This window comes from Musa acuminata, chromosome BXJ3-10, assembly GCF_036884655.1.
Source record: "Musa acuminata AAA Group cultivar baxijiao chromosome BXJ3-10, Cavendish_Baxijiao_AAA, whole genome shotgun sequence".
NCBI classification, from domain to species: Eukaryota; Viridiplantae; Streptophyta; class Magnoliopsida; order Zingiberales; family Musaceae; genus Musa; species Musa acuminata.
This window is the reverse complement of record NC_088358.1, coordinates 26,364,039-26,387,525: the sequence shown is the minus strand read 5'-3', so window position 1 is coordinate 26,387,525 and position 23,487 is coordinate 26,364,039. Positions and strand designations below refer to the sequence as shown.

Sequence of the window (23,487 nt, the reverse complement as noted above, 5' to 3'; positions counted from 1 at the left end):
TCGAATTCTCCAATTCCAGTTATCTTTCATATGATGTCCCGATGGTGCCTAAGAAGTCCATGATGGGTGAAGGCTATTGGGACCATGTTAAGAATCGTCTCTGTCTCATAGCCTGTCACATTCTTGAAGGGAGTTCACAGGCGAGTCCCTCTGTTGGTGATTGCTCGATCGGACTGAGCTTATGGTTCCCAACTGTCCTGACGCTGAGAAGAAAGGACGTGGTCGGTCATATGTGGAGTAACAAGAAGAAGAGAGACCCTGGCTACTTCAGCATGGTCTCGTTCCACCGGTCGGGTGGGCGAATGGTCACGATTCCTGGGCTGAGATATAACTACACCCTAATAGATTCTGTCAGCGGGCCTTGCAAGGTGAGAAGTGGCAGCACACAGTCGAGCGAGGAAAGGTATCCAGATGGAAGATGTTCCCGCGACATGCGGTTCAGTATCGCGGTGGAGGATGCCGGCGGCCGAAGTGGATGGGGGGAAGCTAATGTCTTTTCTATGGGCGACGAGTTTTGTGATGATTATGACTTCGTTACGACGTCGGAGACGGCAAGCTTCGTGCCTGCAGCTGACTGGGTCGCGAAGAATCAAAGTGTTTGGAACGTAAGCTATGCCATAAGCTATTATATGTACTCTGCTTCCGCTGAGGGGGGCGAACAGTTTGGCATCGCTGCTGAGGGGATGGATATACGATGCTGGAAGTGGAACACTCTGCATGAAGGGATGTGGATCTCCGAGTTTGCCCACCAAAAACCAAACAGCAATTGACTGTGAGATCTTAATCAATATCCAGTTTCCCCCTCTCCACTCGAAGATGGGAGATCGTATCAGTGGCACCATCAACACCACAAGGAGTAAGCAGGACCCTCTGCACTTTGACCCTATAAAGTTGTATTCTCAGCAAATTTACGCAGCAGAAGTAACTGAAGCGATTTGGAGGATGGATGTCGAAATCGTCATGGTCATGATCTCTCTCACGTTGTCGTGCATTTGCATTGGGTTGCAGACCTTCCACGCCAAGAAGCACCGTGACGCCCTGCCTTCCATGTCGATCACCATGCTCGGTGTTCTTATCCTTGGCTACGTGATTCCTCTGGTGCTGAACTTTGAAGCCTTGTTCGCGAACCGCAGTCGGTCTGGCTTTCTAAGTCTGCGGAGCGGTGGGTGGCTCGACGTTCATGAGGTCATCGTGAGGATCTTATCCGGCTTAGCACTGTTCCTCTCCTTCCACCTGCTTCAAATGGCGTGGTCCGCGAGGTCATCGGACGAGAACAAGGGGCACCGCGTCGCGGAGTGGACGACGCTCAAGCTGTGCTTGCCTCTCTACTTCGCCGGGGCGCTGCTCACTTGGCTCATCAGCTCAAGGCACCACCTGCAGAGGTCGGAATTCAGCAGGCAGCGATACGGTTCTCGCTGGGAGGATTTGGTCCCTTATGCTGGCTTAGTGCTCGACGGATTTCTGCTCCCTCAGATCGTTCTTAACGTCTGTCGGAACTCCAAAGATAAGATCCTGACGCCTTTCTTCTACGTCGGAATCACGATCACCCGAGCTTTGCCTCATCTGTACGACGCTTATCGCTCTCGCAGTTATAACCGTCGCATTGATTCATCGTACATCTACGCAAGTCCAGACGGAGATTTTTACTCGCTGGTGTGGGATGTCATCGTTCCTTGTGAAGGTTTGCTTTTTGCAGCGGCGATATACCTTCAGCAGCGGGTTGGTGGTTATTGTCTTCTTCCCCAAAGATTCAGAAAGCGTGTGGAGTACGAGGCAGTTTCAGTGGTTGCTCTTTAGCCCTTCTTGTGGAAGACCAGATTGCAGCAAGTCCATGAAATGTAGTAGTATAGTGCAGTAGTAAGTCAAGTCTTGTGTTGTTCCTGTGGTAGCTTTCTTCATGCGTCGACTTGCCCACGCCATGATCAAGTGTGATGAAGACTGTTCTTCTTCCACAGAAATATAAATAAGGGTTTCGTAGACTAAGAAGATTTCAGATTCATCGTTTTATTGAGGGTGTAGAATGTGGAGGATTACCTCCGAGAAACAAAAGACAACAAGGCAAGTGTCTTTACGTACAGTTCATGCAGACGAGAATGTTGACACCTCGGTCCTGTATTTTTGGAAAATAGGAACCAAGTTACTTAGAGAACAAGAAATCCAACCATAAAAATACTTTTATGAGTGAGGATAAGCAATAAGTATGAGAATAATTCTATGCGAAGGGGGAAAAAAAACTCAATTTAGTTGTTCTATAAATATCTTATCTTATGTATTTTAAGGTCTAATGTAAAAAGGACTAATATATGACAATAAAAAGGAGAATAATCCTGAATTTTGTTTTTGGGTAGAAAGCTAGAAAGGGAAGTCAGTAGACTCATCCTTTCCATTAGTCTCAGCGATCTGTTCCATTAGTCTCAGCGATCTGTTCCAACACTTCCCCTCGTCTCCTTGTTTCCATGATGGTTAGTTGGATTCTTCTTCTTCTTCTTCTTCTTCTTCTTCTTCTTCTTCTTCTTCTTCTTCTTCATCGTCTTCTTGTTCTTCTTCGTATTCTTCTTCGTCTTCTTGTTCTTCCTCCTCCTCCTTCTTCTTCTTCTTCTTCTTCTTCTTCTTCTTCTTCTTCTTCTTCTTCTTCTCCTTCTTCTTCTTCTTCTTCTCCTTCTTCTCCTTCTTCTTCTTCTTCTTCTTCTTCTTCTTCTTCTTCTTCTTCTTCTTCTTCATTTTGCTCTCATGACGGCACCGTGTTGACGCATCCCGAACCACGATGAATCGCCTCCGACTCCGCAGCCAACGTCGCCCAAAGATGCCCCGTCTGAGTCAGCCTCCGCTTTTGAGGATTCTGAAATTTATAGCCGACAACATTGTAAGTCATGGGATTTTGTGAACCTCGACTTTCCTGCCCATCAAAATAATTTTTGCAATTATCTGTAATATATTCTTTTCGTGTACGCGTTTCATGCTTGCAAAATTAAAATCATTCAGTCGTTGATAGGGTTGGGAAATTTCTCTTGTTTTTTTATATGATGTGATGTTCAAAGTGAAAATTTTAAGCTTAATTAGCTGCTTCTAAAACCTGATATTCCTGATCATGGACTTGATTATGAGTTGGAAACGATGAACATCAGAAATCAGTATATTCTAATTTGTTTAAATCAATGCATTTAGGATGCTGTTATTCTTTTCTTTAATAATCAAATGATGTAAGAGGTAAATTAATGATTCCATCTCTCTGATCAAAATACTTCAGTCAAAATTGATAATAGTATAGATTCCGATATGAAATATCACGAATCAAGTTTAATAGGTTAACTGATTTATTAATTTTATTGACCTATTAATTGATATTTAAGTTAAAAATTAATAAGAATACATTTAGCAGACTTTTTTATTTCTCATTGCTACTGTCATTTTTGTTCTCATTAGGTTTCTAATTCTTCTTAAGCTTTGTACGGACAAGATTCTATCTATAAAGATTAAGATAACCTCAAATACTCTAATTTGAAAAAATAATAACAATAACAAATAATCAACATGGTAACAATGAATCTGGACGTTTGACATGTCTTCAAGGTAGTCGTACTTGGGAAGATACAAATGGTTTCAGCACCTCTTCAGTTCTTGTAGAATTCTATCAGCAAAGAGAGATCGCCATCAGCGGACGACACAGTCGACGCGAAATTTATAATGTTCATCTCTCGTGGTTCAGAATTCTATCCACTCTTTGTATGATCACAACCCATAGCATAAGAAACCCTCGAGGATCAGATCCAACATGAGGTGATCCGATGAACGAGAACTGTTGATATGATGAGATTTCCATGAAGTAAGTGGTGCAGCATTAGGCATACGAGATATCTATCAACCAGTAGTAGTACTTCATGGCTCATCACCGTCATCATCTTCTTCTCGGCCGCATCACCCACTTCTGCCGCCACCCGATACGCGTACAGGTTCGAGGGAAATGGGTAACCTAAAGAAGTGCTCCTCTCCCCTCTCATCGATCTTCCTCACCCATCTGCTTTTGCTGCGCGGCCTCCTCCGCCCTGATCCCTTCGCGCTCTTCCGCCGTTCCACGCCGCCTGCCGTCGTCCCCGTCCTTCCCACCTCCTCAATCTTCCCTATCATCGTCACCTCCATCCCATCTTCGCCTATCGGCCCCTCCTCCCTCCCCGCAGACAGTTAGCGATCGCCACCGAACTCCTCGGATTGAAGCGGAGCAGCTCGAGCAGGCCTGCGTACGGGTCGGACTTGCAGCCCACCAGAGAGCAGCCGATGTGCTCGTGATACGGGTCGCCCACCTTGAACTCCACCGCGTCGTCCACGCCGGACTCCTCGACGACATCCTTCGTGGGAGCGAGCGACACCTCCTCCGGGATGATGCAGACGAGTCTGCCTCCGGTTTGTCGAGCTGCGGCGGCGAGTGCTCCCGTGGATTGGGATGCCTCCGGTGAGACTTGTACTATTAGCTTGGCACCCATGCCGGCCGCCAGGGCCGATACGAACTCGTCGCTCGCAGGTTCCGCTGATGGATGACCATCATTTCTTCTTCTTCTTCTTCTTCTTCCACTGTCCCGGGAAAGCTAGAAAAGGAAGAGAAAACTAGCGCATTTAGCTCGTTCATAGGTTGATTTAAATGCCTTGTATTTCCGACCATATCTAACACCCAAACTTGGAGTATATACTTTACGATCTTAATAATACATCTGATTTCGTGCTCTTACAAAATATATCTTTGTTTAAAGACTGTGAACTATTAAATTACATCAAAACTTGTGAACAATGAAAGATATGTTTATATATATGCTTTGTCCGATGGAAGGTCACATAAACTTACTGTTACAGACAAAAGAGTACTTTTGATTTCCCTACATTCTTGGCGAGTGATCAATGGTTGCAGAAGATGTTTGATCCAAGAAGAAAAAGTTGTATGCAATAAGAAAGATAAAGGTAGATTGGTTTCCAAAGAAACTCACACGGTCGATTTGCTTGAAATTAATGCATAATATTTATATATATTAATCGACAGGAGAAACAGAAGAAAGTGGAAAGATTACCGGTTTGAGAGTGTCTAAGCAACCATCGACAGCGTTTTCTCGAGACCAAACCATTCTTTTCATCTGTTTCTCCTCCACCAATTAATGTGATTCTCCCCAACACCGTTGCGTGTGCGATAGAACCAAAGAGTTAACAGAGCGAGAGAGAGAGAGAGAGAGAGAGAGGGGGGTTGGGGATCGAAGAAGAAGCAGAGGAATTAATAGAAGGTGGGGAAGGTGGTGGCTATCGCTGTAGACTACGTGTTTTGGTCGTCATCGACGCTGGCCTTAGCGAAAGGTGAAGGCTATCATACAAAGCAAACCCGTCCCGATCGGTGATACACTTCAGCCGCGTCCGATTCCTCGGCGACTTGGGTCAAACGCTGCCTATTTCTAAGAAATATGTCCATATTTATCGTTGCAGAAAATTAAAAATAGTTATAAAATCTATCTCTTCAACATCTGCAAGGTGTTATGATTAAAGCTAAGCTAATGATCTATCAAAGTCTAAACTACCCGATAATTATAGTAACCATTTTTAATTCATGTCTTGATATAACATATGTATATGTACTTATGTATATAAAAAAAACTAAATTCTTGGTTTTAACTCACACTTAATTTGATCATCGAAGTAATAATATCTTTATTTAGTTTATGAAGTTGCAGATATACATATATCAATCTAACATTGGGATCCATTTTCACGGTAATAACGAAGACAAAAAAAATAGAGTGAAAAAATTTTGTGACGTGAGGAGGAAACGATCAACTCGAATGATGATATCAGCGTGACTGGTCCAGCAAGTCTGGCTGTCATCCATAATTCCGTGATGTTGATATGTAAGCTTCAGCTAAAAATAGCCATTAGTCCTTCAGTGATTCATCAGAGTATAATGCATGGGGCTGCATGACAGTCAGCCTTGTCTGTCATCATCATCGTAAATGGATTGCACTTGAGAGACGAAGCTTTTATCTTTCCAAGGTTGGCTGATGCTCACACTTCCTCTTGAATTATTTGTGCAAATCCACCTTTTTGTGGACTTGGATGGAGTTTGATTGGCATTTATTATGGTCTGCTCCATGCCAGCCTGCTGCAGTTTGGATGTCTTCTGCTTGTGGTTCCCGCTGCCTCTTCGAGAGAGAGAGAGAGATGCAAGTCTCAAACAACATATACTGATAACTGTGACCTCTTAGCTTTTATTTGATTTCATTATTCTTCGATTGATGTAAGATTAAATATGTCTATTACTGCTCCGATTCGACGTCATATGATAAATCATTATTTATCTTCGTATTAGTATAAACAAATCCTCACGACTGATTACGACAAATGATAACTAATCACACGAGTATTATTATTTAGATGAAAAACATGAATCACGAATGATAGGGAGGAGAAATGAGTACTCCATTGGCAAGGCATATACTCGACGTCACGTAGAGATTAGCCGAGGAGACATTGCCTGGCGTGGAGTAGTCCCAAAGCCAAGCGAAGAGATGTGTATGTATGCTTTGTGATTCCTCCCTCATCGAGCACTGTAATCTTTTGCTGTCGAGCAATGTAATCTTTTGCCATCCACCCATTTGGTGCCATTTCATATGTGAAATCTAAGTTGGATTTATAATGTACATTGTACTGTTGTAGTAGTAGTAGACACGTACACAGAAACAATAATACATGCATTCACAGGCCACAGTGTGTGTGTGTTTTGGGCGTCGACAAAGCGTTTATGAATTACATATATATATATATATATATATATATATATATATATATATATATATATATATATATATATATATATCCAACTTGAGATGACAATTCCGGGTACACCTTTATGAATTACATAATTATGAAAAAGATCAAATGTATGTTTTCATAGGCCAAGCTACCCAAAAAGTTTTGGGATGAGGTTTTAAGGACTGTAGTTGATGTGATCAACTTATTACCATTTACAGCCCTAGATAGTGATATTACAGAGTATGTATGGTTATGGAAAAATGTTTCATACAGACATTTAAGAGTGTTTAGTTGTCGTATAAGAAGATTTGATTGTCATAGAAGAAATATATCGAGAAGGTATTGAAAAGGTTCAGTATAAACAATACAAAGCCAATTGGTTCTCCTCTTGCAAGTCATTTTAAGTTATGCTTGGAACATAGTCCTTCAAGTGATGAGGAGAAAGAGAAAATACAAAAGGTTCCTTATGCTTCAGCAGTTGGAAGTTTAATGTATCCGATGGTATGTACGAAGCCGAACATCGCATATGTAGTGAGTGTTACTAGTATATTTCTTGTAAATCCAAGCAAAGAGCACTGGGTAGCAATGATGTTTGTTTAAGCTTTGCAGGATCAGAATAATGGTGACAAAGACAAGAAACAGGTTGGTGAAAATGACAAAAAACAAATCACGACGAAGACAAAAAGTGAGATAAGAGTTGAAGGCCTTGGGAAGCCTCTTAAAATTCTTAAAAACCCAAAAAAGAAACCAGATTCTGATGAAGAAAAGACTTTAACCATTGACAGGAAATCATCTGATGAGATGCATGAAAAACAGAATACAAAGTTGCCTATCAAGGAACCTAAGGTAGAAAGCAAAGAAACTGAGAATTCTTGCAAGCTCAAAGATTTGTTGACTGAACCTGTATATACAAGGTTGCTAGAATCTAATACTGGACTTCATTTGAAGGTATGCACAAGTCACATGAATATATGCAGGTTATGCCTTATTTCAGGTGTATGTTCTGATTTTTCTACTGCTATCTCAGGTGTTGATTGTCAGTTGCAAATTCATGTCTTACTATTACAGAATTAGTAACTTTGTTTGTTTATTCTAAAGTTTCAGTTCTGTTGTACATATGTACACTTATCTGGGCTATGTATCATTAGTTAATTCCTGTCTATATCACAATTACTACTAAATAACATGTAAATTTATTGTCTGTGTGTGTATCATCTTAACTTACATAGAAACATATATTAAGATTACAATTAATTTGAAGATGAGAAGCTGATCTATTCTCATGATCAGTCTCCACAGGAATTAACTGAGATGGCAATGAGATATTATGATGAAGTTGCTCTCCCAAAGTTGGTATGCCTGAGTACAATTTTTTCATATTTAATTCATTATTTTCTGTTTTAGTATGGAATGATGGTTAATGAGTATTATTTGTACCTTGGCATGTATTCAGGTCTCAGATTTTGGGTCATTGGAGCTATCACCTGTTGATGGTCGTACTCTAACTGATTTCATGCATACAAGAGGTCTAAGAATACGCTCTCTTGGGCAAGTTGTGAGTCACCTTTAGCTTGAAGAGGCTGAATATATCTTTACTTTCACAAAGTATTTTTCCTAATTATATTAAATGCAATATTATGTACAATATCTGTCAGGTCAAGCTTTCAGAGAAGCTGTCTCATGTTCAGTCACTCTGTATTCATGAGATGATAGTAAGGGCTTTTAAGCATGTTGTACGAGCTGTGATTGCTTCTGTTTCTGATACTGGAGATTTATCTATATTGATGGCTGCAACACTTAACATGCTCCTTGGGCTTCCTGATTCTGATGTTTCACATTCTGCTATACGTGTGCACTTTCTAGTCTGGAGATGGCTTGAAGTATTTCTAAGAAAGCGATATAACTGGGAACTTACAATCTCAAACTATAATGATATAAGAAAATATGCTATTTTAAGAGGGCTATGTCACAAGGTAATGATCATTTTTCATTTCTGTAAATGATATTTAATTTTCCTTTCATCTTACATGTTCAATTTTCTTAGGTGGGAATTGAATTGGCACCCAGAGACTTTGATATGGATTCAAATTTCCCCTTTGACAAATCAGATATCATCAGCCTTGTACCTGTGCACAAGGTAAAGCTGCTAAGATGGTCTTATTTGAAATATGGTATCTACCATAATGTATCTTACATTCTTAGTGCTTTTGAATCTTTTGCAGCAAGTTGCATGCTCATCTGCAGATGCACGACAACTTCTAGAGTCTTCGAAAATGGCACTTGATAAGGGTAAAACTTGAAGACGCAGTCAACTATGGAACAAAGGTAATTCGTCATAAGATACTGTACAGGTTAACTTCTTTGTAAAGACCTTTTTTCTCTTTCATTTGCTTTTGGTATGAAGGTGTAGTTGGATGCAGGCTCTGGCAAAATTAATTGCAGTCTGTGGTCCTTATAATCGGATGACTGCTGGAGCCTACAGTCTTTTAGCTGTTGTTCTCTACCATACTGGTGACCTTAATTAGGTAGCTTTCAGATATTTGTGTCACTGAAGGCCATGGTTCTTATGATATGGACTTATGGAGTATCTTACGATCTGTTATGTGCCATGGTTCTCTCTTTTCTGATATCTTAAAAGGAACCTTGTTAAATGGTCTATTTGAGTAAAATTGAGCAGATCAATTATGTTTTTACCAATCCAATGTCAAAAATACACCATTATGGACAATTTAAATTTGCCAAGTCCAACGATCTGAAATTTGGAGAATTGTAATGTAAAGTTTGTGTCATGGGTGATTATGTTCCGAGTGATTGAAACCGTTTTTTGTAATTCATATTTCATAATATTGACATGTAATTCTGTTGGAAATTTAGTTGGTAGCTAATTTATGCCTTGAATAAGTGCATGCAGGACCATTAGTGGGTCATGAGGTTGAAACAGATCAAAGAGCGATAAACCACAGTTCAATATTTTAATACAGCATTTGTGTTCCTGACTTGTGTCCTCTTTTAGTAGATCAATGTCTAATTCTAATTGGATTTATCTGTTTTTTAATGGCTTTTGCAAAGATCTGAATCGAGTTAAACCATGAAACAGTATTCTACCACTATGGTTTCTTACGCTAAGATGAATATTATAATATGCTATATGGTGTTTTTTACTATTAAAAATTTTATATATCACTTCAATTATTAGGGATGACTTTTAGGAACTTTCTGTTATAAATTTTGAACCTGTGCTCCTGTCTTTGGCTGGGATTATACTAAATTATTGCAACTTTTAGGCCACAACTTATCAGCAGAAGGCATTGGACATAAATGAGAGGGAGCTTGGATTGGATCATCCAGATACAATGAAGAGCTACGGCGACCTAGCTGTTTTTTACTACAGGCTTCAACATACTGAATTGGCTCTAAAGTAACTTCAATTCTTATTTGTTGTAGTATCAAATCTTAGATAGTGTTCTTTTGATTGGGAATTCTAATATCTTGAATTATTAGATATTCCATCTTTTGTTTTTATAATGACTTGAACATTGGTACTGTCTTATAAGATATTATTGCAGTATAATATATTAGGATTCGAGGAGATATAAACTTAGAATTAGTGCCTCTTCTAGATAGAAAAAAAGAAGAAGACTTCTGGCAGGTAACGGTCAAAAATTTTTAACTAGGTTATTTGCATGAAATGATCTTGATGAATTAATACATAAAAGTAGAAATTTTAGTCTTGAATTCTAGATTACCAAACTAAAAAGATGGTTTCACTTAAAACAACATTCTTAGCATAATACTTGTAAAGTTAAGGAGAAGCCTTTCTTCTACTATAAGCATTGAAAAGAAGTTTGTAAGTTATTCAGCATGAATGCAATGATTGAGATATTTGTACAATTTGTTCATTGTATATCATGCTTCCCAGCACATGTAAAAAATGTCTACATGTCAGAAGCTATTTAATAATGTAAATCTTCTAACTATGACAAAGAAAGCTTTATGATATTAATTAGTGAAGGATAGAGCTTTAAACATACAGAGTTTGTCGTAGGAGTACCATGGTAACAAAGTATTTAGAAAAAATTGCATCTATATCTTTTCTTATGTTATTCTTTAAAAGCTTAAAGAGTGACAAATGGTTTATCAAACTTATCAGCATTGTAAAAATTCAGGTTCCTCCGGTCCACTGTGACCATCTTATGAGAGAGAAAGAACACATCGGAATTTTGGTTGGAGAAAGAAGATAGCTCCATTAATATCACATGATTAGTTATAACATGGATTTATTAGCCAAATGGTGAAGAGGAAACTTAAAAATTTTAACACTTAGTCTTGTGGAAGGAGATTGAATAGGTTCTTGTCATAGGCTTGTCAAGAGACCAGACAAATTTCATAAAGTTTCTCCCATTTTTCTCAGTCTAGTCGGGGAATAAATTTTTATGGCCGTTGACAAAGGCCATTGTTCTATTTTAGTCTCATGTGTGACATGTCTTGAGTGTTTTCTCTGTTTGGTCATTGCTCATTTTTAGCTTGTGTTTTGAAGCACCGAGGTTTATATTCTTGATGTGTTATCATGAGGGTTGGTTGATATGACCGGTTAAACAGAGAATTTTTTTTTTACATGCCAATGCAAAACTTAATATTAAAGCTTCCATGACACATATCTGTCTTATGGTTTTGGTTATGTCTACTCTATTATTATGCATATTAGCTAAAATATGCAAAGATGGCATTTTCTTCGTTTTTTTGCCACAAAGAATGCAGCTTAATTTGAGAACAATGGCTTTCTAGATTTAACTTTAATATTTACTTCGTACCTGAAAATTAATGTGTGCATAAAAAGTTGAAGAACAGAAACTAACAAAAATTAAGCTTCTTACTTTCCAGGTTAGTATTGTTATGTTTTGGTGTTTGTATTGGAAATAATAAGCCAGGACCATGCTTCCATTATATGTTATTTACCATCACCCTTAATTTTTCTCCTGTTACTTGTTAATCAGGTATGTGAAACGTGCGTTGTATCTTGTGCATCTTACTTGTGGACCATCTCATCCAAACACAGCTGCTACATATATTAATGTGGCTATGATGGAGGAAGGCCTGGGAAATATACATGTGGCACTTAGATATCTTCATAAAGCTTTGAAATGCAATCAGAAGTTGCTTGGTCCTGACCACATTCAGGTTTGTTTTTGTTCTCAAATTCTGTTTCTTCTTGTGTCTTTTTATTTCTGAAGTAGTCATAACATTCTTTTAAGATAAGCAGCTGATGCTTATTGTAGTTCGGTGTTAGAAATCATAAATTATTACAATAATTGGTTAATGAAGTCCCACAGAAACATTATTAATTACTTTGAGATGATAAGGCATGTATTACAGAGTGACTTCTAGCTAGTTCACCCCTAATCTGCTCACCTAGTGACCTGGATAATTAGGTGATCTAGAACCCCTTATCTATTGACCTTCTGCTGTGTGGGAGAGGGCTTTGCCAAAGCAGTATAAGTTAGCAGGTTCGACTTTCAGCAATCCATATAAATTAGGAGCATCATTGGCCTGTTATCAAGGGGTTCAGTTATATGCTTCATTAGACAATCTCTGGAACCCATTAGCCAAAGTTTGCCACACACATTATTATTCTGCCCTAACAAGAGTATACCATTCTCGGTCATGCAACCAAGATTTGTTATACATAAGAAAATGGGACAGCAATTCATTCCTTTTTAATTTGTTAGTTTGGGTTTGAACAAGTACATCAAGCAAAATCAGATGAGCTTAAAATCTATCATGTGGTAGAGTACAAAAGGTTTTGGGATCTATAAGAAAAGGATTGCTTTCATATCAAGGTCATCTGGGATGACCTAGTCAGCTTAATACCTAAGCGAACTCCTTCACTCTATTTTCTCTCTAACCTCCTCTTTCTACTCAACATGAGAAAACAATCATTTCCAAGTTCAAAATGGGCATTCCCTTTTGGATACTCTATTATATTTTGAAACACAGGTTACTTGACAAATAAAAAGTTCAATATCTCTAGATGCATTCCATATCCATACTCTAGTGGGACATCTAGTTTGGCTCCTTTGTGACCTCTGAAATGTACGAGCCATACCTTTCTACTTGTGGGGGTTAAGGCTGCGTACATTGTCCCTCCCGGATACTGAATTAATGTGCAAGTGTTAAGAGTGTTAGGCTGCCACTTTGTATACACCTCCAATATTTATTAGAGCTGACTATCTTCTAGATATGTCCAAGGGTACTTCTCGAACACTTTGTAAGTCACTAGTTTATATTTTATTATCGATTGGGAAGAGCTCATTATTTTATCATCTTTAATAGTTCAAGTAGATGGGGATCCACAAAGCATAGTCTATGGAATATAGATTTGATTTTGACTGTTACCTTTTACATTATTCTCTTTTCCTTACAAGTATATCAATATAAGATTTTGTTCTAAAAGGTGTTTTACAATGTACTGCACTAAGATGCTTGTCAACACTTTTTTTCTTCCCATCTTTTGATTCAGAACTATATATTTTCTTAAAGCAAAAATATGAGATTTCATTGTATACATGATTTTGCTGCCACATACACTCTGTCTCACTCTTTCAAAATTTTACTTGTTCCCATATCTTCGTCTTGTTATTTTCATTTCATTGCAAAACCAACACCAATTGTTTCCAACTATGTAAGGGAAAAAATTGCATCTCTGTTTTCTTGTGTTCTTGTATGGAGATGGTACACACACAGACATGATGTAGATGGACATACATAGGAACACAAAAATAATGGACACTAGCTGCATGTGTACGTGGAATGAAGTGGTTTTTTTGTCTCAAAACAGTCTCTTTTTCAGAAAAAGAGCTTCTGATACTAACTTGCCTTTTCAAATTAGTCCTCTGATTGGCTCTCTTATGATAACATGAAAGTTAATTTTTGGCAGATAAAAAACCTATCAACTTTATAGTATAATGATAATATCTTTTCCAGGTTTGCCTGTGATAAACCAGATTTATAATTTCATTGAATGATCTCACACTAACTGTCTTTTAACTTTCAATGTCTGATGTAAGTAGTTCCATTATTATTTTTTTGCATTGGATGGTAGACCTTATTTTATTTTTATATGAAGAGTATTAGGTATATATATAATATATGTATCTAATTTTCTACATTACATTAGACCGCAGCAAGTTACCATGCGATAGCTATTGCACTATCCTTGATGGAAGCATATCCTTTGAGTGTTCAACATGAGCAAACAACATTACAAATACTTAGAGCAAAGCTTGGTCCAGATGACTTGCGTACTCAGGTGATTTATGCATATCTTTATATGGAGAGACATCAATAAAACTTTTTTTTTCTTAATTCTGCATCGATTTAGTTTCTTGACTCACAGAGTTGCCATTTGATTTCGCAGGATGCTGCTGCCTGGCTTGAGTACTTTGAGTCAAAGGCTATTGAGCAGCAAGAAGCTGCTCGAAATGGTACGCGGAAGCCTGATGCATCTATTGCCAGCAAAGGCCACCTGAGGTACAGCAATAATTGCAGTGATTAGGTTTAACATGCTTTAGGTCACAAATACTGTGAGCATGCTCACTCTGCACTTATTGCTGATATACGTGATCTATATAACGTCATCCTCGTGCACTAAAATTAATATTTTCATTGACTAGATGTGCCAACTGAATTTTCTACTTCCACTAAAATGATGAATATCCTATGCCTGATCTCCTTGATTTCATTGATTCCAACCAAGATGGTAGAGGAAGAGATGCTGAATCCCTGAAGAGGAAGAATCTGGGTTTAATGGTATGTTGATAAGCCTTTATCTTGTTTAAATACTTCTGAGAATCTAATTGTGTATTTATGTTTGGTCATGTTGGCTTACATGTTTAATATATCCGCTTGCTACCTGAATGATTTTTTAAGTGGTAGATCGAATAAATGTCAAAGACAACATTTATAGAGCCAATAATTTCATGCTAACTTTGGTGGTGAATTAGGTCTTAGGTAGTATATAGTTTAACAGAATAACCTAATTTATAGCAAATATCAAGTTAGTCACTTGAAATAATTCAACTTGTACTTAATTTTTGCATCTAAATTAGTGGTAAACTGAATAAATTTTGAACTTAACACTCATAGAGCCAATTGTTTCATGTAAATATTGGCAATAAATCAGGTCTAACATAATATAGTGAGCAAACTATGCTAATTTATAACAAGCAACTAACAAGTTACTCACTTAAAATTTTTCAAATTGTACTTAGTTTTTACAGCTCTTGCTGCCTGCTACCAATCACTTGATTATAGGCATGCATTTATTTTACCTTGTCTGCCCTGCTTCTGGTTCAAGAAGATACTGCCTTATTGCTATATAACCTGTCCAAGTATTTGAAAGAGAGTCCAACTGAACCTAGAAAACAGAAGTAGATCCTCACTCTTAATTGTTGTGCATGTGGATAATCAAAATACTCAAGCTTTATGTATCAGTACTAGAAAAATATTTTTTGAGAAACATGTCCTACATCCAGCTAGTCTTCAAAATCATGATGTTAAATGAGAATTCGCTGCAAAGGCCATACTGTTTTTGCATAACAGTGTCCTTTAGGTATTTTTTATTGGTTATGAACAATATTTTCATAGTTTCAGAATTCTTTTAGTGTTTGATACTTAATTGCAACACAAACCAACTTATATTAACTAGATGCTTGTGCACTCTTTAATTAAAATCAAAATGTATTCCAGATTATTTATAGTATTTAAAAATATATATTTTTGTGTTACTGGGCAGTTTTTCTCTCTGTACTAAGATGCTAATGTAGTTGCTGAAAGAAATTGATGATGAATCAGACACTTAACCTATAAATGGAGCCAATAAAAAGTATTGAACACCAACCCATTAACTTCTATGAATGGAGGGCGGTGTTCTAATACCAATAATAAACAACACCCAACACTTTCGACGAATACTACGATGCCAGTATTCTCAAGCTCATGAACAAATAGGCACCTGGAAGAACAGAGGGGCTCCACGAATTCACAAGAGCAGCGTTCGTTCCGCCGATAGAAAAGAGGCTTTGCTCTTCCTTTTTGGCCCGTCTACTGAGACAAAGAAGCGAAGGTCGCCATTGGAGATAAGAGAGACAGAGGAGGAGGCGATTAGAAACGGAAGCAATGGGAGGATAGCGAGAGGAGGAGAGAGGAGCAGCGAGTGGGCTATGATAAGGGACGAAGGGCTGAGATCTAACCATCACAAAGGCCGTTGGCAGCTTATGACCGCGTCCCCTGCCCCGAAACCAGTCATCGCTTTTTCAGTCTCGTATTCACGTATTCTCCCCACTCGTGTCTCTCATGCCTGACTATATCACCGCAGGCGTCATTGTCACCGCAGTGACGGGTCCCACGTTCTCGAGGCAGGCGGGTACGCGATCGGAAAACTCCTGCTCTGATCTGTATCGCCCCATGTCTACGTAGAAATACGTATTTCGAAAATTTCCCCGGACCCCATCGTGGCCCTTGGATCGATGATGGAGGGTGAGGATGCGCCCACCCAATACGGGTCGGACGACGGGGAACGGAGCAGTAGCTCCGGACCTGTTTGGTCCATTAATGGTTTTGGGTTGTGGGAGGAGCACCCTTTTTGGGCTGCTCCCGATGCTTGGGGGCTTAAGAGCTACAAGTCGGATCCGGGTCTGCTAAGACACCACACTATTGTTGGCCTGCGGCAGCTTGTTGTCACGAACGGTCGTCGCGCACCCGCAACAACTCCGTTCAACGAACCGTTCGTCGCTCACACCCGCATGTACAGCTGCTCGACAGCATGTTTCCTCATGGTTTTGAGTCATTTTGCTTGTAAATATGTAAGTTCGAACAAGCTGCAGCGTTGCAAAGCGACCGCTCACCGAACCGAGCAAAACAGCCCCAAAACAGCCCAAAACGACTCCGTTTTCGCGTGCCGCGGGAGGTGAGCGGAGTGTTGCCTCTGCTCACCAAAATGTCAGCCATCTCAGCACCCAGGAACCCCCCGGGTGGCACATGGCTGGATGGGGCTTCGGTTATATACCGGGCGTTGAACACTCTTTCGCAAGTTCGCACGTGACCTTTACGGGAACTTGGTTTTGCGCCCGGGACCAGGTGAGCGGCTGTTTGTGGGCTTGCAGCTGTTCGTTCATCCTTGAAAGCCTTGTTTTTCTTCCTCTCCCTCTTTTCTCTTGTGCACACAGGGTGTTCGTCGAATTGCTTGTAAAGCTTTCCTTTTCGCAAGACTTCGGGACTTGTCCGTTGCTCGTTCTTTCGATCTAACTTTCTTTCTCTTTTACAGGTCCTTCGGGACCTGCGAGAGGTTACAAAGTGGCTGATCCTTGTGGAGCAAGATCGTAAGGGCGAAGCGCGACTTAGGCAACGCAAGCTAAGTTCGCGTCTTTGCGACGAGGGTGACTCACGACTTAGGCAACCCAAGCTAAGTTCGCGTCTTTGGCCGCAAGGGTGCATCACGCCTTAGGCAATTCTAGCTAAGGTCGTGACATTGTGGTAAATATTAGCTCAGGTGAAATGTAAATCCAAGGAACCAGCGGTTGGGTCGCGGCCTGACTCGACCCATTCCCCAAGAGCCCATGGTCGAGTCAGAGCCTGACTCAACCCATTGAGCGTAAGGGAACAATAATTCTTTAAATATGCACTATAATTTATTATTTCATTAATTCTACTTGTTCATGCAATTTATGTTCATAATTAAGATAGAGTCAATGGAGTTGCCCATCCGATGTGATTGGCACTACCGCCAAATTACGTTGGTGAATGAATTGGATTTGACGAACATGGGTGACTCTCTTTGCAATGCAATAAAATTGGTAGATATTTCTTATATCACGACACATTATTGCACGAAAAGTAAGTAATTGGGGAAAAGAAAAAGGAGGGGGAATTTGTTCGGGCAAACACCTAAACATCACCCATCACAATGATTCGAAGCATGGCCTCATTCATTTGGTGATGATGACAAGGGCTTCTTCCTCGGATTCTTGCAATGTATCGGGTATAAGTGGAGATATATTATTATCTGAAAAGCCTAATACATAAAATAAAATATTCCATGATAATTAGAATTCTTTGTGGAAATCTAATAATTATTCGCTACCATAGTTAGGTGGAAGTTCTTTCTAATTAAAACCTCCCCGGGAGACCATTAAAAAACATAATACTTAAAAAAATCATAATCAAAATCTTAGAATATCTCAAAGAAATTTCTTCCAATTTAATCTATATATATATGTTTTTTGTTGATAAGGGGTCCTAAAGGTTTTGTTGATAATTAAAATAAATAATATTTTCGAGGAACACACAAAAAAACCCAAAAAAATGACACCCCAAAAGGGATTTGAAAAAAAAAAGTATTTAAATATTATTTTAAGTGGGATAAAGATGACGGAGGGCGGATCTGTGTGCCCCGAAGCCACGTGGTCCTTAGGAGACACCAATACGGCTCCCCAACGGGCCCCGCGGCCCAAAGCGACAAACCCCGGTTTCTGCCACCCCTCGATCCGATTCCCGGTTCGCGTCGCCTCTTTTCGTTTCCCACGGGGCTCGGCGGACGGCGGTGGCACACGAGGACAATAGGCGACTGCGACCTCCAGCTGTCACCTCCCCACTGTAACCTTCTGCTGAGCCGGCGATCCTTACTTTTAGGACGAAAATACCCTCCGCATTACATATACGCGGTCGTTTTTACCTGAGCTTTAGGAAGGGTTACACCGTAATTTCATAACAGTGCAAGGGTGATTTGGTGCGTTGTCCTTGTATATTTCCCTGGCAAGCACATGGCTCCGCTCTCCTCTTTGTTTTCGTGCATACTATACATTGGTGATCGTAGGCATAGAAGAAAGGCAGAGGAGCGGAGTGGAGAGGAAGACGCAAGTTTAATAGTACGTCTTCTCCTCCTTTCTTTACCGATCATTTGGTCTCATATAGTTTAGTCGTGTGGTGATGTTTGCTTCTTCTTTTGGAGACACAGGTGTTTGCGATTTGAGCTAACAGGAGAGCAAGAGGAAGAGAGCAGAGATGGTGAATTACTGGAAGTCTAAAGTCCTTCCGACGATCAAGAAGGTGTTTGACAGGAACGGCAAGAAGGCTGCCGCCGCCGAGGCATGCAAGTCCTTCGACGAATCGAAGGTGCATGGGGTTTTGCTTCTCTTCTTCTTCTTCTTCTTCTTCTTCTTCTTCTTCTTCTTCTTCTTCTTCTTCTTCTTCTCCCTTCGACTTGATCTGATCTCTACTGGATCCTTTGTTTGGTTCAGGAGGACATCAGCAAGGAGTTCGAAGAGAAGAAGACTGACCTGCGGCCCAAAGTTGTGGAGATCTACGAAACTTCTGCCGTTGAAATCAAGGTTTATCGATCTTGAACTCATCCTCATGTTATTCACAGACTCTGTATCAAATACTTACAGCCTTCTGCAAATACTTGCTTTGGACGACGACAGACTCTGGTGAAGAAACCGACGGGGTCAGGACTGAAGAAGAAATCAACTGTTGTGATCAAGTTCATCGAGGAACTAGTGAAGATCGGTAATGCTTTCTCTGTCACAGATGTTATAGTTGTTTTGAGGTGATAGCGGAAGGGCTTGTGATGAGATTAGATCCTTGCGCAGAGTTCCCTGGCTCGAAGCCGGTGAGCGAGGCTGCCGCCAAGTACGGCCCCGGCCTCGTCTCCGGTCCCGTGATCTTCCTCTTCGAGCAGGTGTCCACCTTACTCCCCGCAGAGGAGCCGCCTGCTCCCGCCGAACCGGCCGTCGAGAGCACCAGCAAGGATATTACACCGGAAACCGCGGAGGAGATCAAGAAGGAAGAGGCTGAGGCGGAGGTGGAAGAGGCACCTGCCCCGGCCGACCCGGCTCCCTCGGACCCCTCCCCGGAGACGGAGAAACCGGCCGAGCCAGCGGCTGAACCCGCCAAGGCTTGATATAAACCACCAGCCTCCCGAACCAATCATTCCACCGCCACCTCGCCACCACCGCGCACCCAGTGTTTCCATGATTTATTATTCTTTCTCTTGTCTCTTCGTCAATTTTGTTACGGTCAGTAACTGTTCAGCCGTGGCCTTGAGGCTGTCGCGGCTTGGTCCGGGTCCGGAAGGCGGTGGTCAACGGGCGGCGTCCCTCGGGGTCTCCTGGCGGCCGAGCTCGGTGGCTCGGGTCGGCGGTTCGGTTCGGGAGGCAGCTCCGCCGCAGCTTCGGGAAGAGGCAACACCGTCTCGCACCTGCACACAGGTCGGGCCGGGAGCTCGACCCGACCCCTCCGACGATCAAGTTAGAAAAAGATGTGGAGGGGGTTGTGGATGAGGCAGGAGAAGAGTCTCTGAGTGTTTTGTGTCTGAGTGAGTTTCTTTTTTTTCTTTTGTTTAGGACTTGGGGGTATTTATAGAGGAGGTTAGCATTACCTGACTTGACCGCCTGCTGGAGTGAGGGGGTACCTCTGATGGCGTCTGACGCGGCTGCTGGGGTCGCGTGGTGGAGCGGTTCGTAGCAGGGTATGGGCGAGGGGCAGGTCGTTGTCCGGCCTGGTCGTGGTCAACCATGCAGGGTCGGAGGTCGCCTCTCAACAGCGGGAGTCGTCAGGGCGGGTCTAGTCGGCGTTATTGCTTTGGCCGGGGGCTGTCGTCACGGCGCGTCAACTGTGCCATTATTTTCCCTATCAAATTTGCTTCTCTTTCTCCTGTACGTAACTATGTCTTGGTTTCTCTCATTTTGCTTTCGGCAAGGGGACATGCAGACCATGTAATATCATTATTAAGTGCAGTGTGGTGTCATTTCTGTTTTTTTTTTTTTGTCTATCATACTATGACTATGATTGATTTTGTTCACGAGAAACATGTTTCTTACGTTAATGCACAGAGGGAGTAATATGTTATTAGATTTCATGTTAATCGAAGTCTCACGTATTAGATTAATCTATTTATATACTTGTGTGTTTATGGAGTGGATACAAGATCCTTCAAAGCATTACCAATCTTTACGCGTTCTCCATGAACTCAGCCCCAATAATATGTTGAGGCAAAGGAAGACGAGAGACGTGAACGGGATGCAATTACGAGGGACGACGATGATGATTCCTCGTGGAAAAGACACGCAATTAGATGGAGATTACGAAAAGAAATGGCATTCCACTTGCAAAAACTGTACATGATTTCTTTATTAATCTCCACGAGTTAAGCTAAGGTGGATGACTTTCCTGGGATTGGACTCCATCCCAATTCCCAATTAACAGCTTGTAACATATCAACCAATTATGAAAGGAATTAATGATTTATTATTGGTAATTTAACTTGAATGGTTGGAGTCATTAGGTTGAATGATGAGCGTTCACTACATTATGACCAATCGATGAACGTTGATGCATGGAGCCCACTGCAGTCGGTGATACCACGTTCTGTTCTTCGTCGTCAAGCTTCGGTCTTCCTCTATATATATATATATATATATATATATATACACACACACACACACTTGCCCTTCTTCTTTTACGCCTTCCATCAAGGAAACTTGACAGAGATGGAATGAAGCTATCGATCCCAAATATAACATAACACCACACTGCACTTAATAATGATATTACATGGCCTGCATGTCCCCTTGCCGAAAGCAAAATGAGAGAAACCAAGACATAGTTACGTACAGGAGAAAGAGAAGCAAATTGACGAAGAGACAAGAGAAAGAATAATAAATCATGGAAACACTGGGTGCGCGGTGGTGGCGAGGTGGCGGTGGAATGATCGGTTCGGGAGGCTGGTGGTTTATATCAAGCCTTGGCGGGTTCAGCCGCTGGCTCGGCCGGTTTCTCCGTCTCCGGGGAGGGGTCCGAGGGAGCCGGGTCGGCCGGGGCAGGTGCCTCTTCCACCTCCGCCTCAGCCTCTTCCTTCTTGATCTCCTCCGCGGTTTCCGGTGTAATATCCTTGCTGGTGCTCTCGACGGCCGGTTCGGCGGGAGCAGGCGGCTCCTCTGCGGGGAGTAAGGTGGACACCTGCTCGAAGAGGAAGATCACGGGACCGGAGACGAGGCCGGGGCCGTACTTGGCGGCAGCCTCGCTCACCGGCTTCGAGCCAGGGAACTCTGCGCAAGGATCTAATCTCATCACAAGCCCTTCCGCTATCACCTCAAAACAACTATAACATCTGTGACAGAGAAAGCATTACCGATCTTCACTAGTTCCTCGATGAACTTGATCACAACAGTTGATTTCTTCTTCAGTCCTGACCCCGTCGGTTTCTTCACCAGAGTCTGTCGTCGTCCAAAGCAAGTATTTGCAGAAGGCTGTAAGTATTTGATACAGAGTCTGTGAATAACATGAGGATGAGTTCAAGATCGATAAACCTTGATTTCAACGGCAGAAGCTTCGTAGATCTCCACAACTTTGGGCTGCAGGTCAGTCTTCTTCTCTTCGAACTCCTTGCTGATGTCCTCCTGAACCAAACAAAGGATCCAGTAGAGATCAGATCAAGTCGAAGGGAGAAGAAGAAGAAGAAGAAGAAGAAGAAGAAGAGAAGCAAAACCCCATGCACCTTCGATTCGTCGAAGGACTTGCATGCCTCGGCGGCGGCAGCCTTCTTGCCGTTCCTGTCAAACACCTTCTTGATCGTCGGAAGGACTTTAGACTTCCAGTAATTCACCATCTCTGCTCTCTTCCTCTTGCTCTCCTGTTAGCTCAAATCGCAAACACCTGTGTCTCCAAAAGAAGAAGCAAACATCACCACACGACTAAACTATATGAGACCAAATGATCGGTAAAGAAAGGAGGAGAAGACGTACTATGAAACTTGCGTCCATATCATAAGAACCATGGCCTTCAGTGACACAAATATCTGAAAGCTACCTAATTAAGGTCACCAGTATGGTAGAGAACAACAGCTAAAAGACTGTAGGCTCCAGCAGTCATCCGATTATAAGGACCACAGACTGCAATTAATTTTGCCAGAGCCTGCATCCAACTACACCTTCATACCAAAAGCAAATGAAAGAGAAAAAAGGTCTTTACAAAGAAGTTAACCTGTACAGTATCTTATGACGAATTACCTTTGTTCCATAGTTGACTGCGTCTTCAAGTTTTACCCTTATCAAGTGCCATTTTCGAAGACTCTAGAAGTTGTCGTGCATCTGCAGATGAGCATGCAACTTGCTGCAAAAGATTCAAAAGCACTAAGAATGTAAGATACATTATGGTAGATACCATATTTCAAATAAGACCATCTTAGCAGCTTTACCTTGTGCACAGGTACAAGGCTGATGATATCTGATTTGTCAAAGGGGAAATTTGAATCCATATCAAAGTCTCTGGGTGCCAATTCAATTCCCACCTAAGAAAATTGAACATGTAAGATGAAAGGAAAATTAAATATCATTTACAGAAATGAAAAATGATCATTACCTTGTGACATAGCCCTCTTAAAATAGCATATTTTCTTATATCATTATAGTTTGAGATTGTAAGTTCCCAGTTATATCGCTTTCTTAGAAATACTTCAAGCCATCTCCAGACTAGAAAGTGCACACGTATAGCAGAATGTGAAACATCAGAATCAGGAAGCCCAAGGAGCATGTTAAGTGTTGCAGCCATCAATATAGATAAATCTCCAGTATCAGAAACAGAAGCAATCACAGCTCGTACAACATGCTTAAAAGCCCTTACTATCATCTCATGAATACAGAGTGACTGAACATGAGA

General features: G+C 41.1%; 3 protein-coding genes, 1 long non-coding RNA gene and 2 pseudogenes across 6 annotated transcripts; 3 read left to right on the top strand and 3 right to left on the bottom strand.

The window, feature by feature from the left end:
- Positions 1 to 16,176, bottom strand: part of LOC135651792 (protein REDUCED CHLOROPLAST COVERAGE 1-like) — a 39,433-nt pseudogene extending 23,257 nt beyond the window's left edge.
- LOC135651913 (protein REDUCED CHLOROPLAST COVERAGE 1-like) overlaps positions 1 to 23,487 on the top strand; it is a 101,157-nt pseudogene that overhangs the window by 46,325 nt on the left and 31,345 nt on the right.
- Positions 3,468 to 5,222, bottom strand: LOC135651293 (uncharacterized). The gene is made up of 2 exons (XR_010501829.1): positions 5,055 to 5,222; positions 3,468 to 4,580 (listed from the first exon to the last, which is right to left on the bottom strand). It is a non-coding gene; the product is annotated as an uncharacterized LOC135651293 (long non-coding RNA).
- LOC135651791 (protein REDUCED CHLOROPLAST COVERAGE 1-like) lies at positions 9,991 to 21,099 on the top strand. 2 transcript variants are annotated; one of them, XM_065172217.1, is made up of 7 exons: positions 9,991 to 10,195; positions 11,772 to 11,955; positions 13,952 to 14,083; positions 14,192 to 14,304; positions 14,448 to 14,583; positions 18,788 to 18,945; positions 19,071 to 19,110. In XM_065172217.1, exons 1-5 carry the CDS (start codon positions 10,131 to 10,133, stop codon positions 14,458 to 14,460), a joined length of 507 nt encoding a protein of 168 aa, XP_065028289.1. In that variant the 5' UTR covers positions 9,991 to 10,130; the 3' UTR covers positions 14,461 to 14,583; positions 18,788 to 18,945; positions 19,071 to 19,110. The 2 variants fall into 2 exon arrangements, with proteins under 2 accessions (XP_065028289.1, XP_065028288.1); XM_065172216.1 differs by lacking the exons at positions 18,788 to 18,945; positions 19,071 to 19,110 and adding an exon at positions 20,805 to 21,099.
- On the top strand, positions 18,835 to 19,732 carry LOC135651424 (plasma membrane-associated cation-binding protein 1-like). Its single transcript, XM_065171491.1, has 4 exons — positions 18,835 to 18,945; positions 19,071 to 19,160; positions 19,221 to 19,338; positions 19,422 to 19,732. Exons 1-4 carry the CDS (start codon positions 18,835 to 18,837, stop codon positions 19,730 to 19,732), a joined length of 630 nt encoding a protein of 209 aa, XP_065027563.1.
- LOC135651790 (plasma membrane-associated cation-binding protein 1-like) lies at positions 21,348 to 22,659 on the bottom strand. 2 transcript variants are annotated; one of them, XM_065172215.1, is made up of 5 exons: positions 22,575 to 22,659; positions 22,328 to 22,485; positions 22,140 to 22,229; positions 21,962 to 22,046; positions 21,348 to 21,878 (listed from the first exon to the last, which is right to left on the bottom strand). In XM_065172215.1, exons 2-5 carry the CDS (start codon positions 22,436 to 22,438, stop codon positions 21,568 to 21,570), a joined length of 597 nt encoding a protein of 198 aa, XP_065028287.1. In that variant the 5' UTR covers positions 22,439 to 22,485; positions 22,575 to 22,659; the 3' UTR covers positions 21,348 to 21,567. The 2 variants fall into 2 exon arrangements, with proteins under 2 accessions (XP_065028287.1, XP_065028286.1); XM_065172214.1 differs by lacking the exon at positions 22,575 to 22,659 and having other exon boundaries at positions 22,328 to 22,534.

What these genes read in the sequence shown, in the direction of transcription:
- LOC135651791 (XM_065172216.1), top strand. Translation starts at nt 10,131, where the DNA reads ATGAAGAGCTACGGCGACCTAGCTGTTTTTTACTACAGGCTTCAACAT. An exon ending in TTGGTCCTGACCACATTCAG is followed by an intron (nt 11,956 to 13,951) that starts GTTTGTTTTTGT and finishes ACATTACATTAG; the next exon opens with ACCGCAGCAAGTTACCATGC. An exon ending in CAGATGACTTGCGTACTCAG is followed by an intron (nt 14,084 to 14,191) that starts GTGATTTATGCA and finishes TTGATTTCGCAG; the next exon opens with GATGCTGCTGCCTGGCTTGA.
- LOC135651424 (XM_065171491.1), top strand. Translation starts at nt 18,835, where the DNA reads ATGGTGAATTACTGGAAGTCTAAAGTCCTTCCGACGATCAAGAAGGTG. An exon ending in AGTCCTTCGACGAATCGAAG is followed by an intron (nt 18,946 to 19,070) that starts GTGCATGGGGTT and finishes TGTTTGGTTCAG; the next exon opens with GAGGACATCAGCAAGGAGTT. An exon ending in CGAGGAACTAGTGAAGATCG is followed by an intron (nt 19,339 to 19,421) that starts GTAATGCTTTCT and finishes ATCCTTGCGCAG; the next exon opens with AGTTCCCTGGCTCGAAGCCG.
- LOC135651790 (XM_065172215.1), bottom strand. Translation starts at nt 22,438, where the DNA reads ATGGTGAATTACTGGAAGTCTAAAGTCCTTCCGACGATCAAGAAGGTG. An exon ending in CTTCTGCCGTTGAAATCAAG is followed by an intron (nt 22,047 to 22,139) that starts GTTTATCGATCT and finishes GGACGACGACAG; the next exon opens with ACTCTGGTGAAGAAACCGAC. An exon ending in CGAGGAACTAGTGAAGATCG is followed by an intron (nt 21,879 to 21,961) that starts GTAATGCTTTCT and finishes ATCCTTGCGCAG; the next exon opens with AGTTCCCTGGCTCGAAGCCG.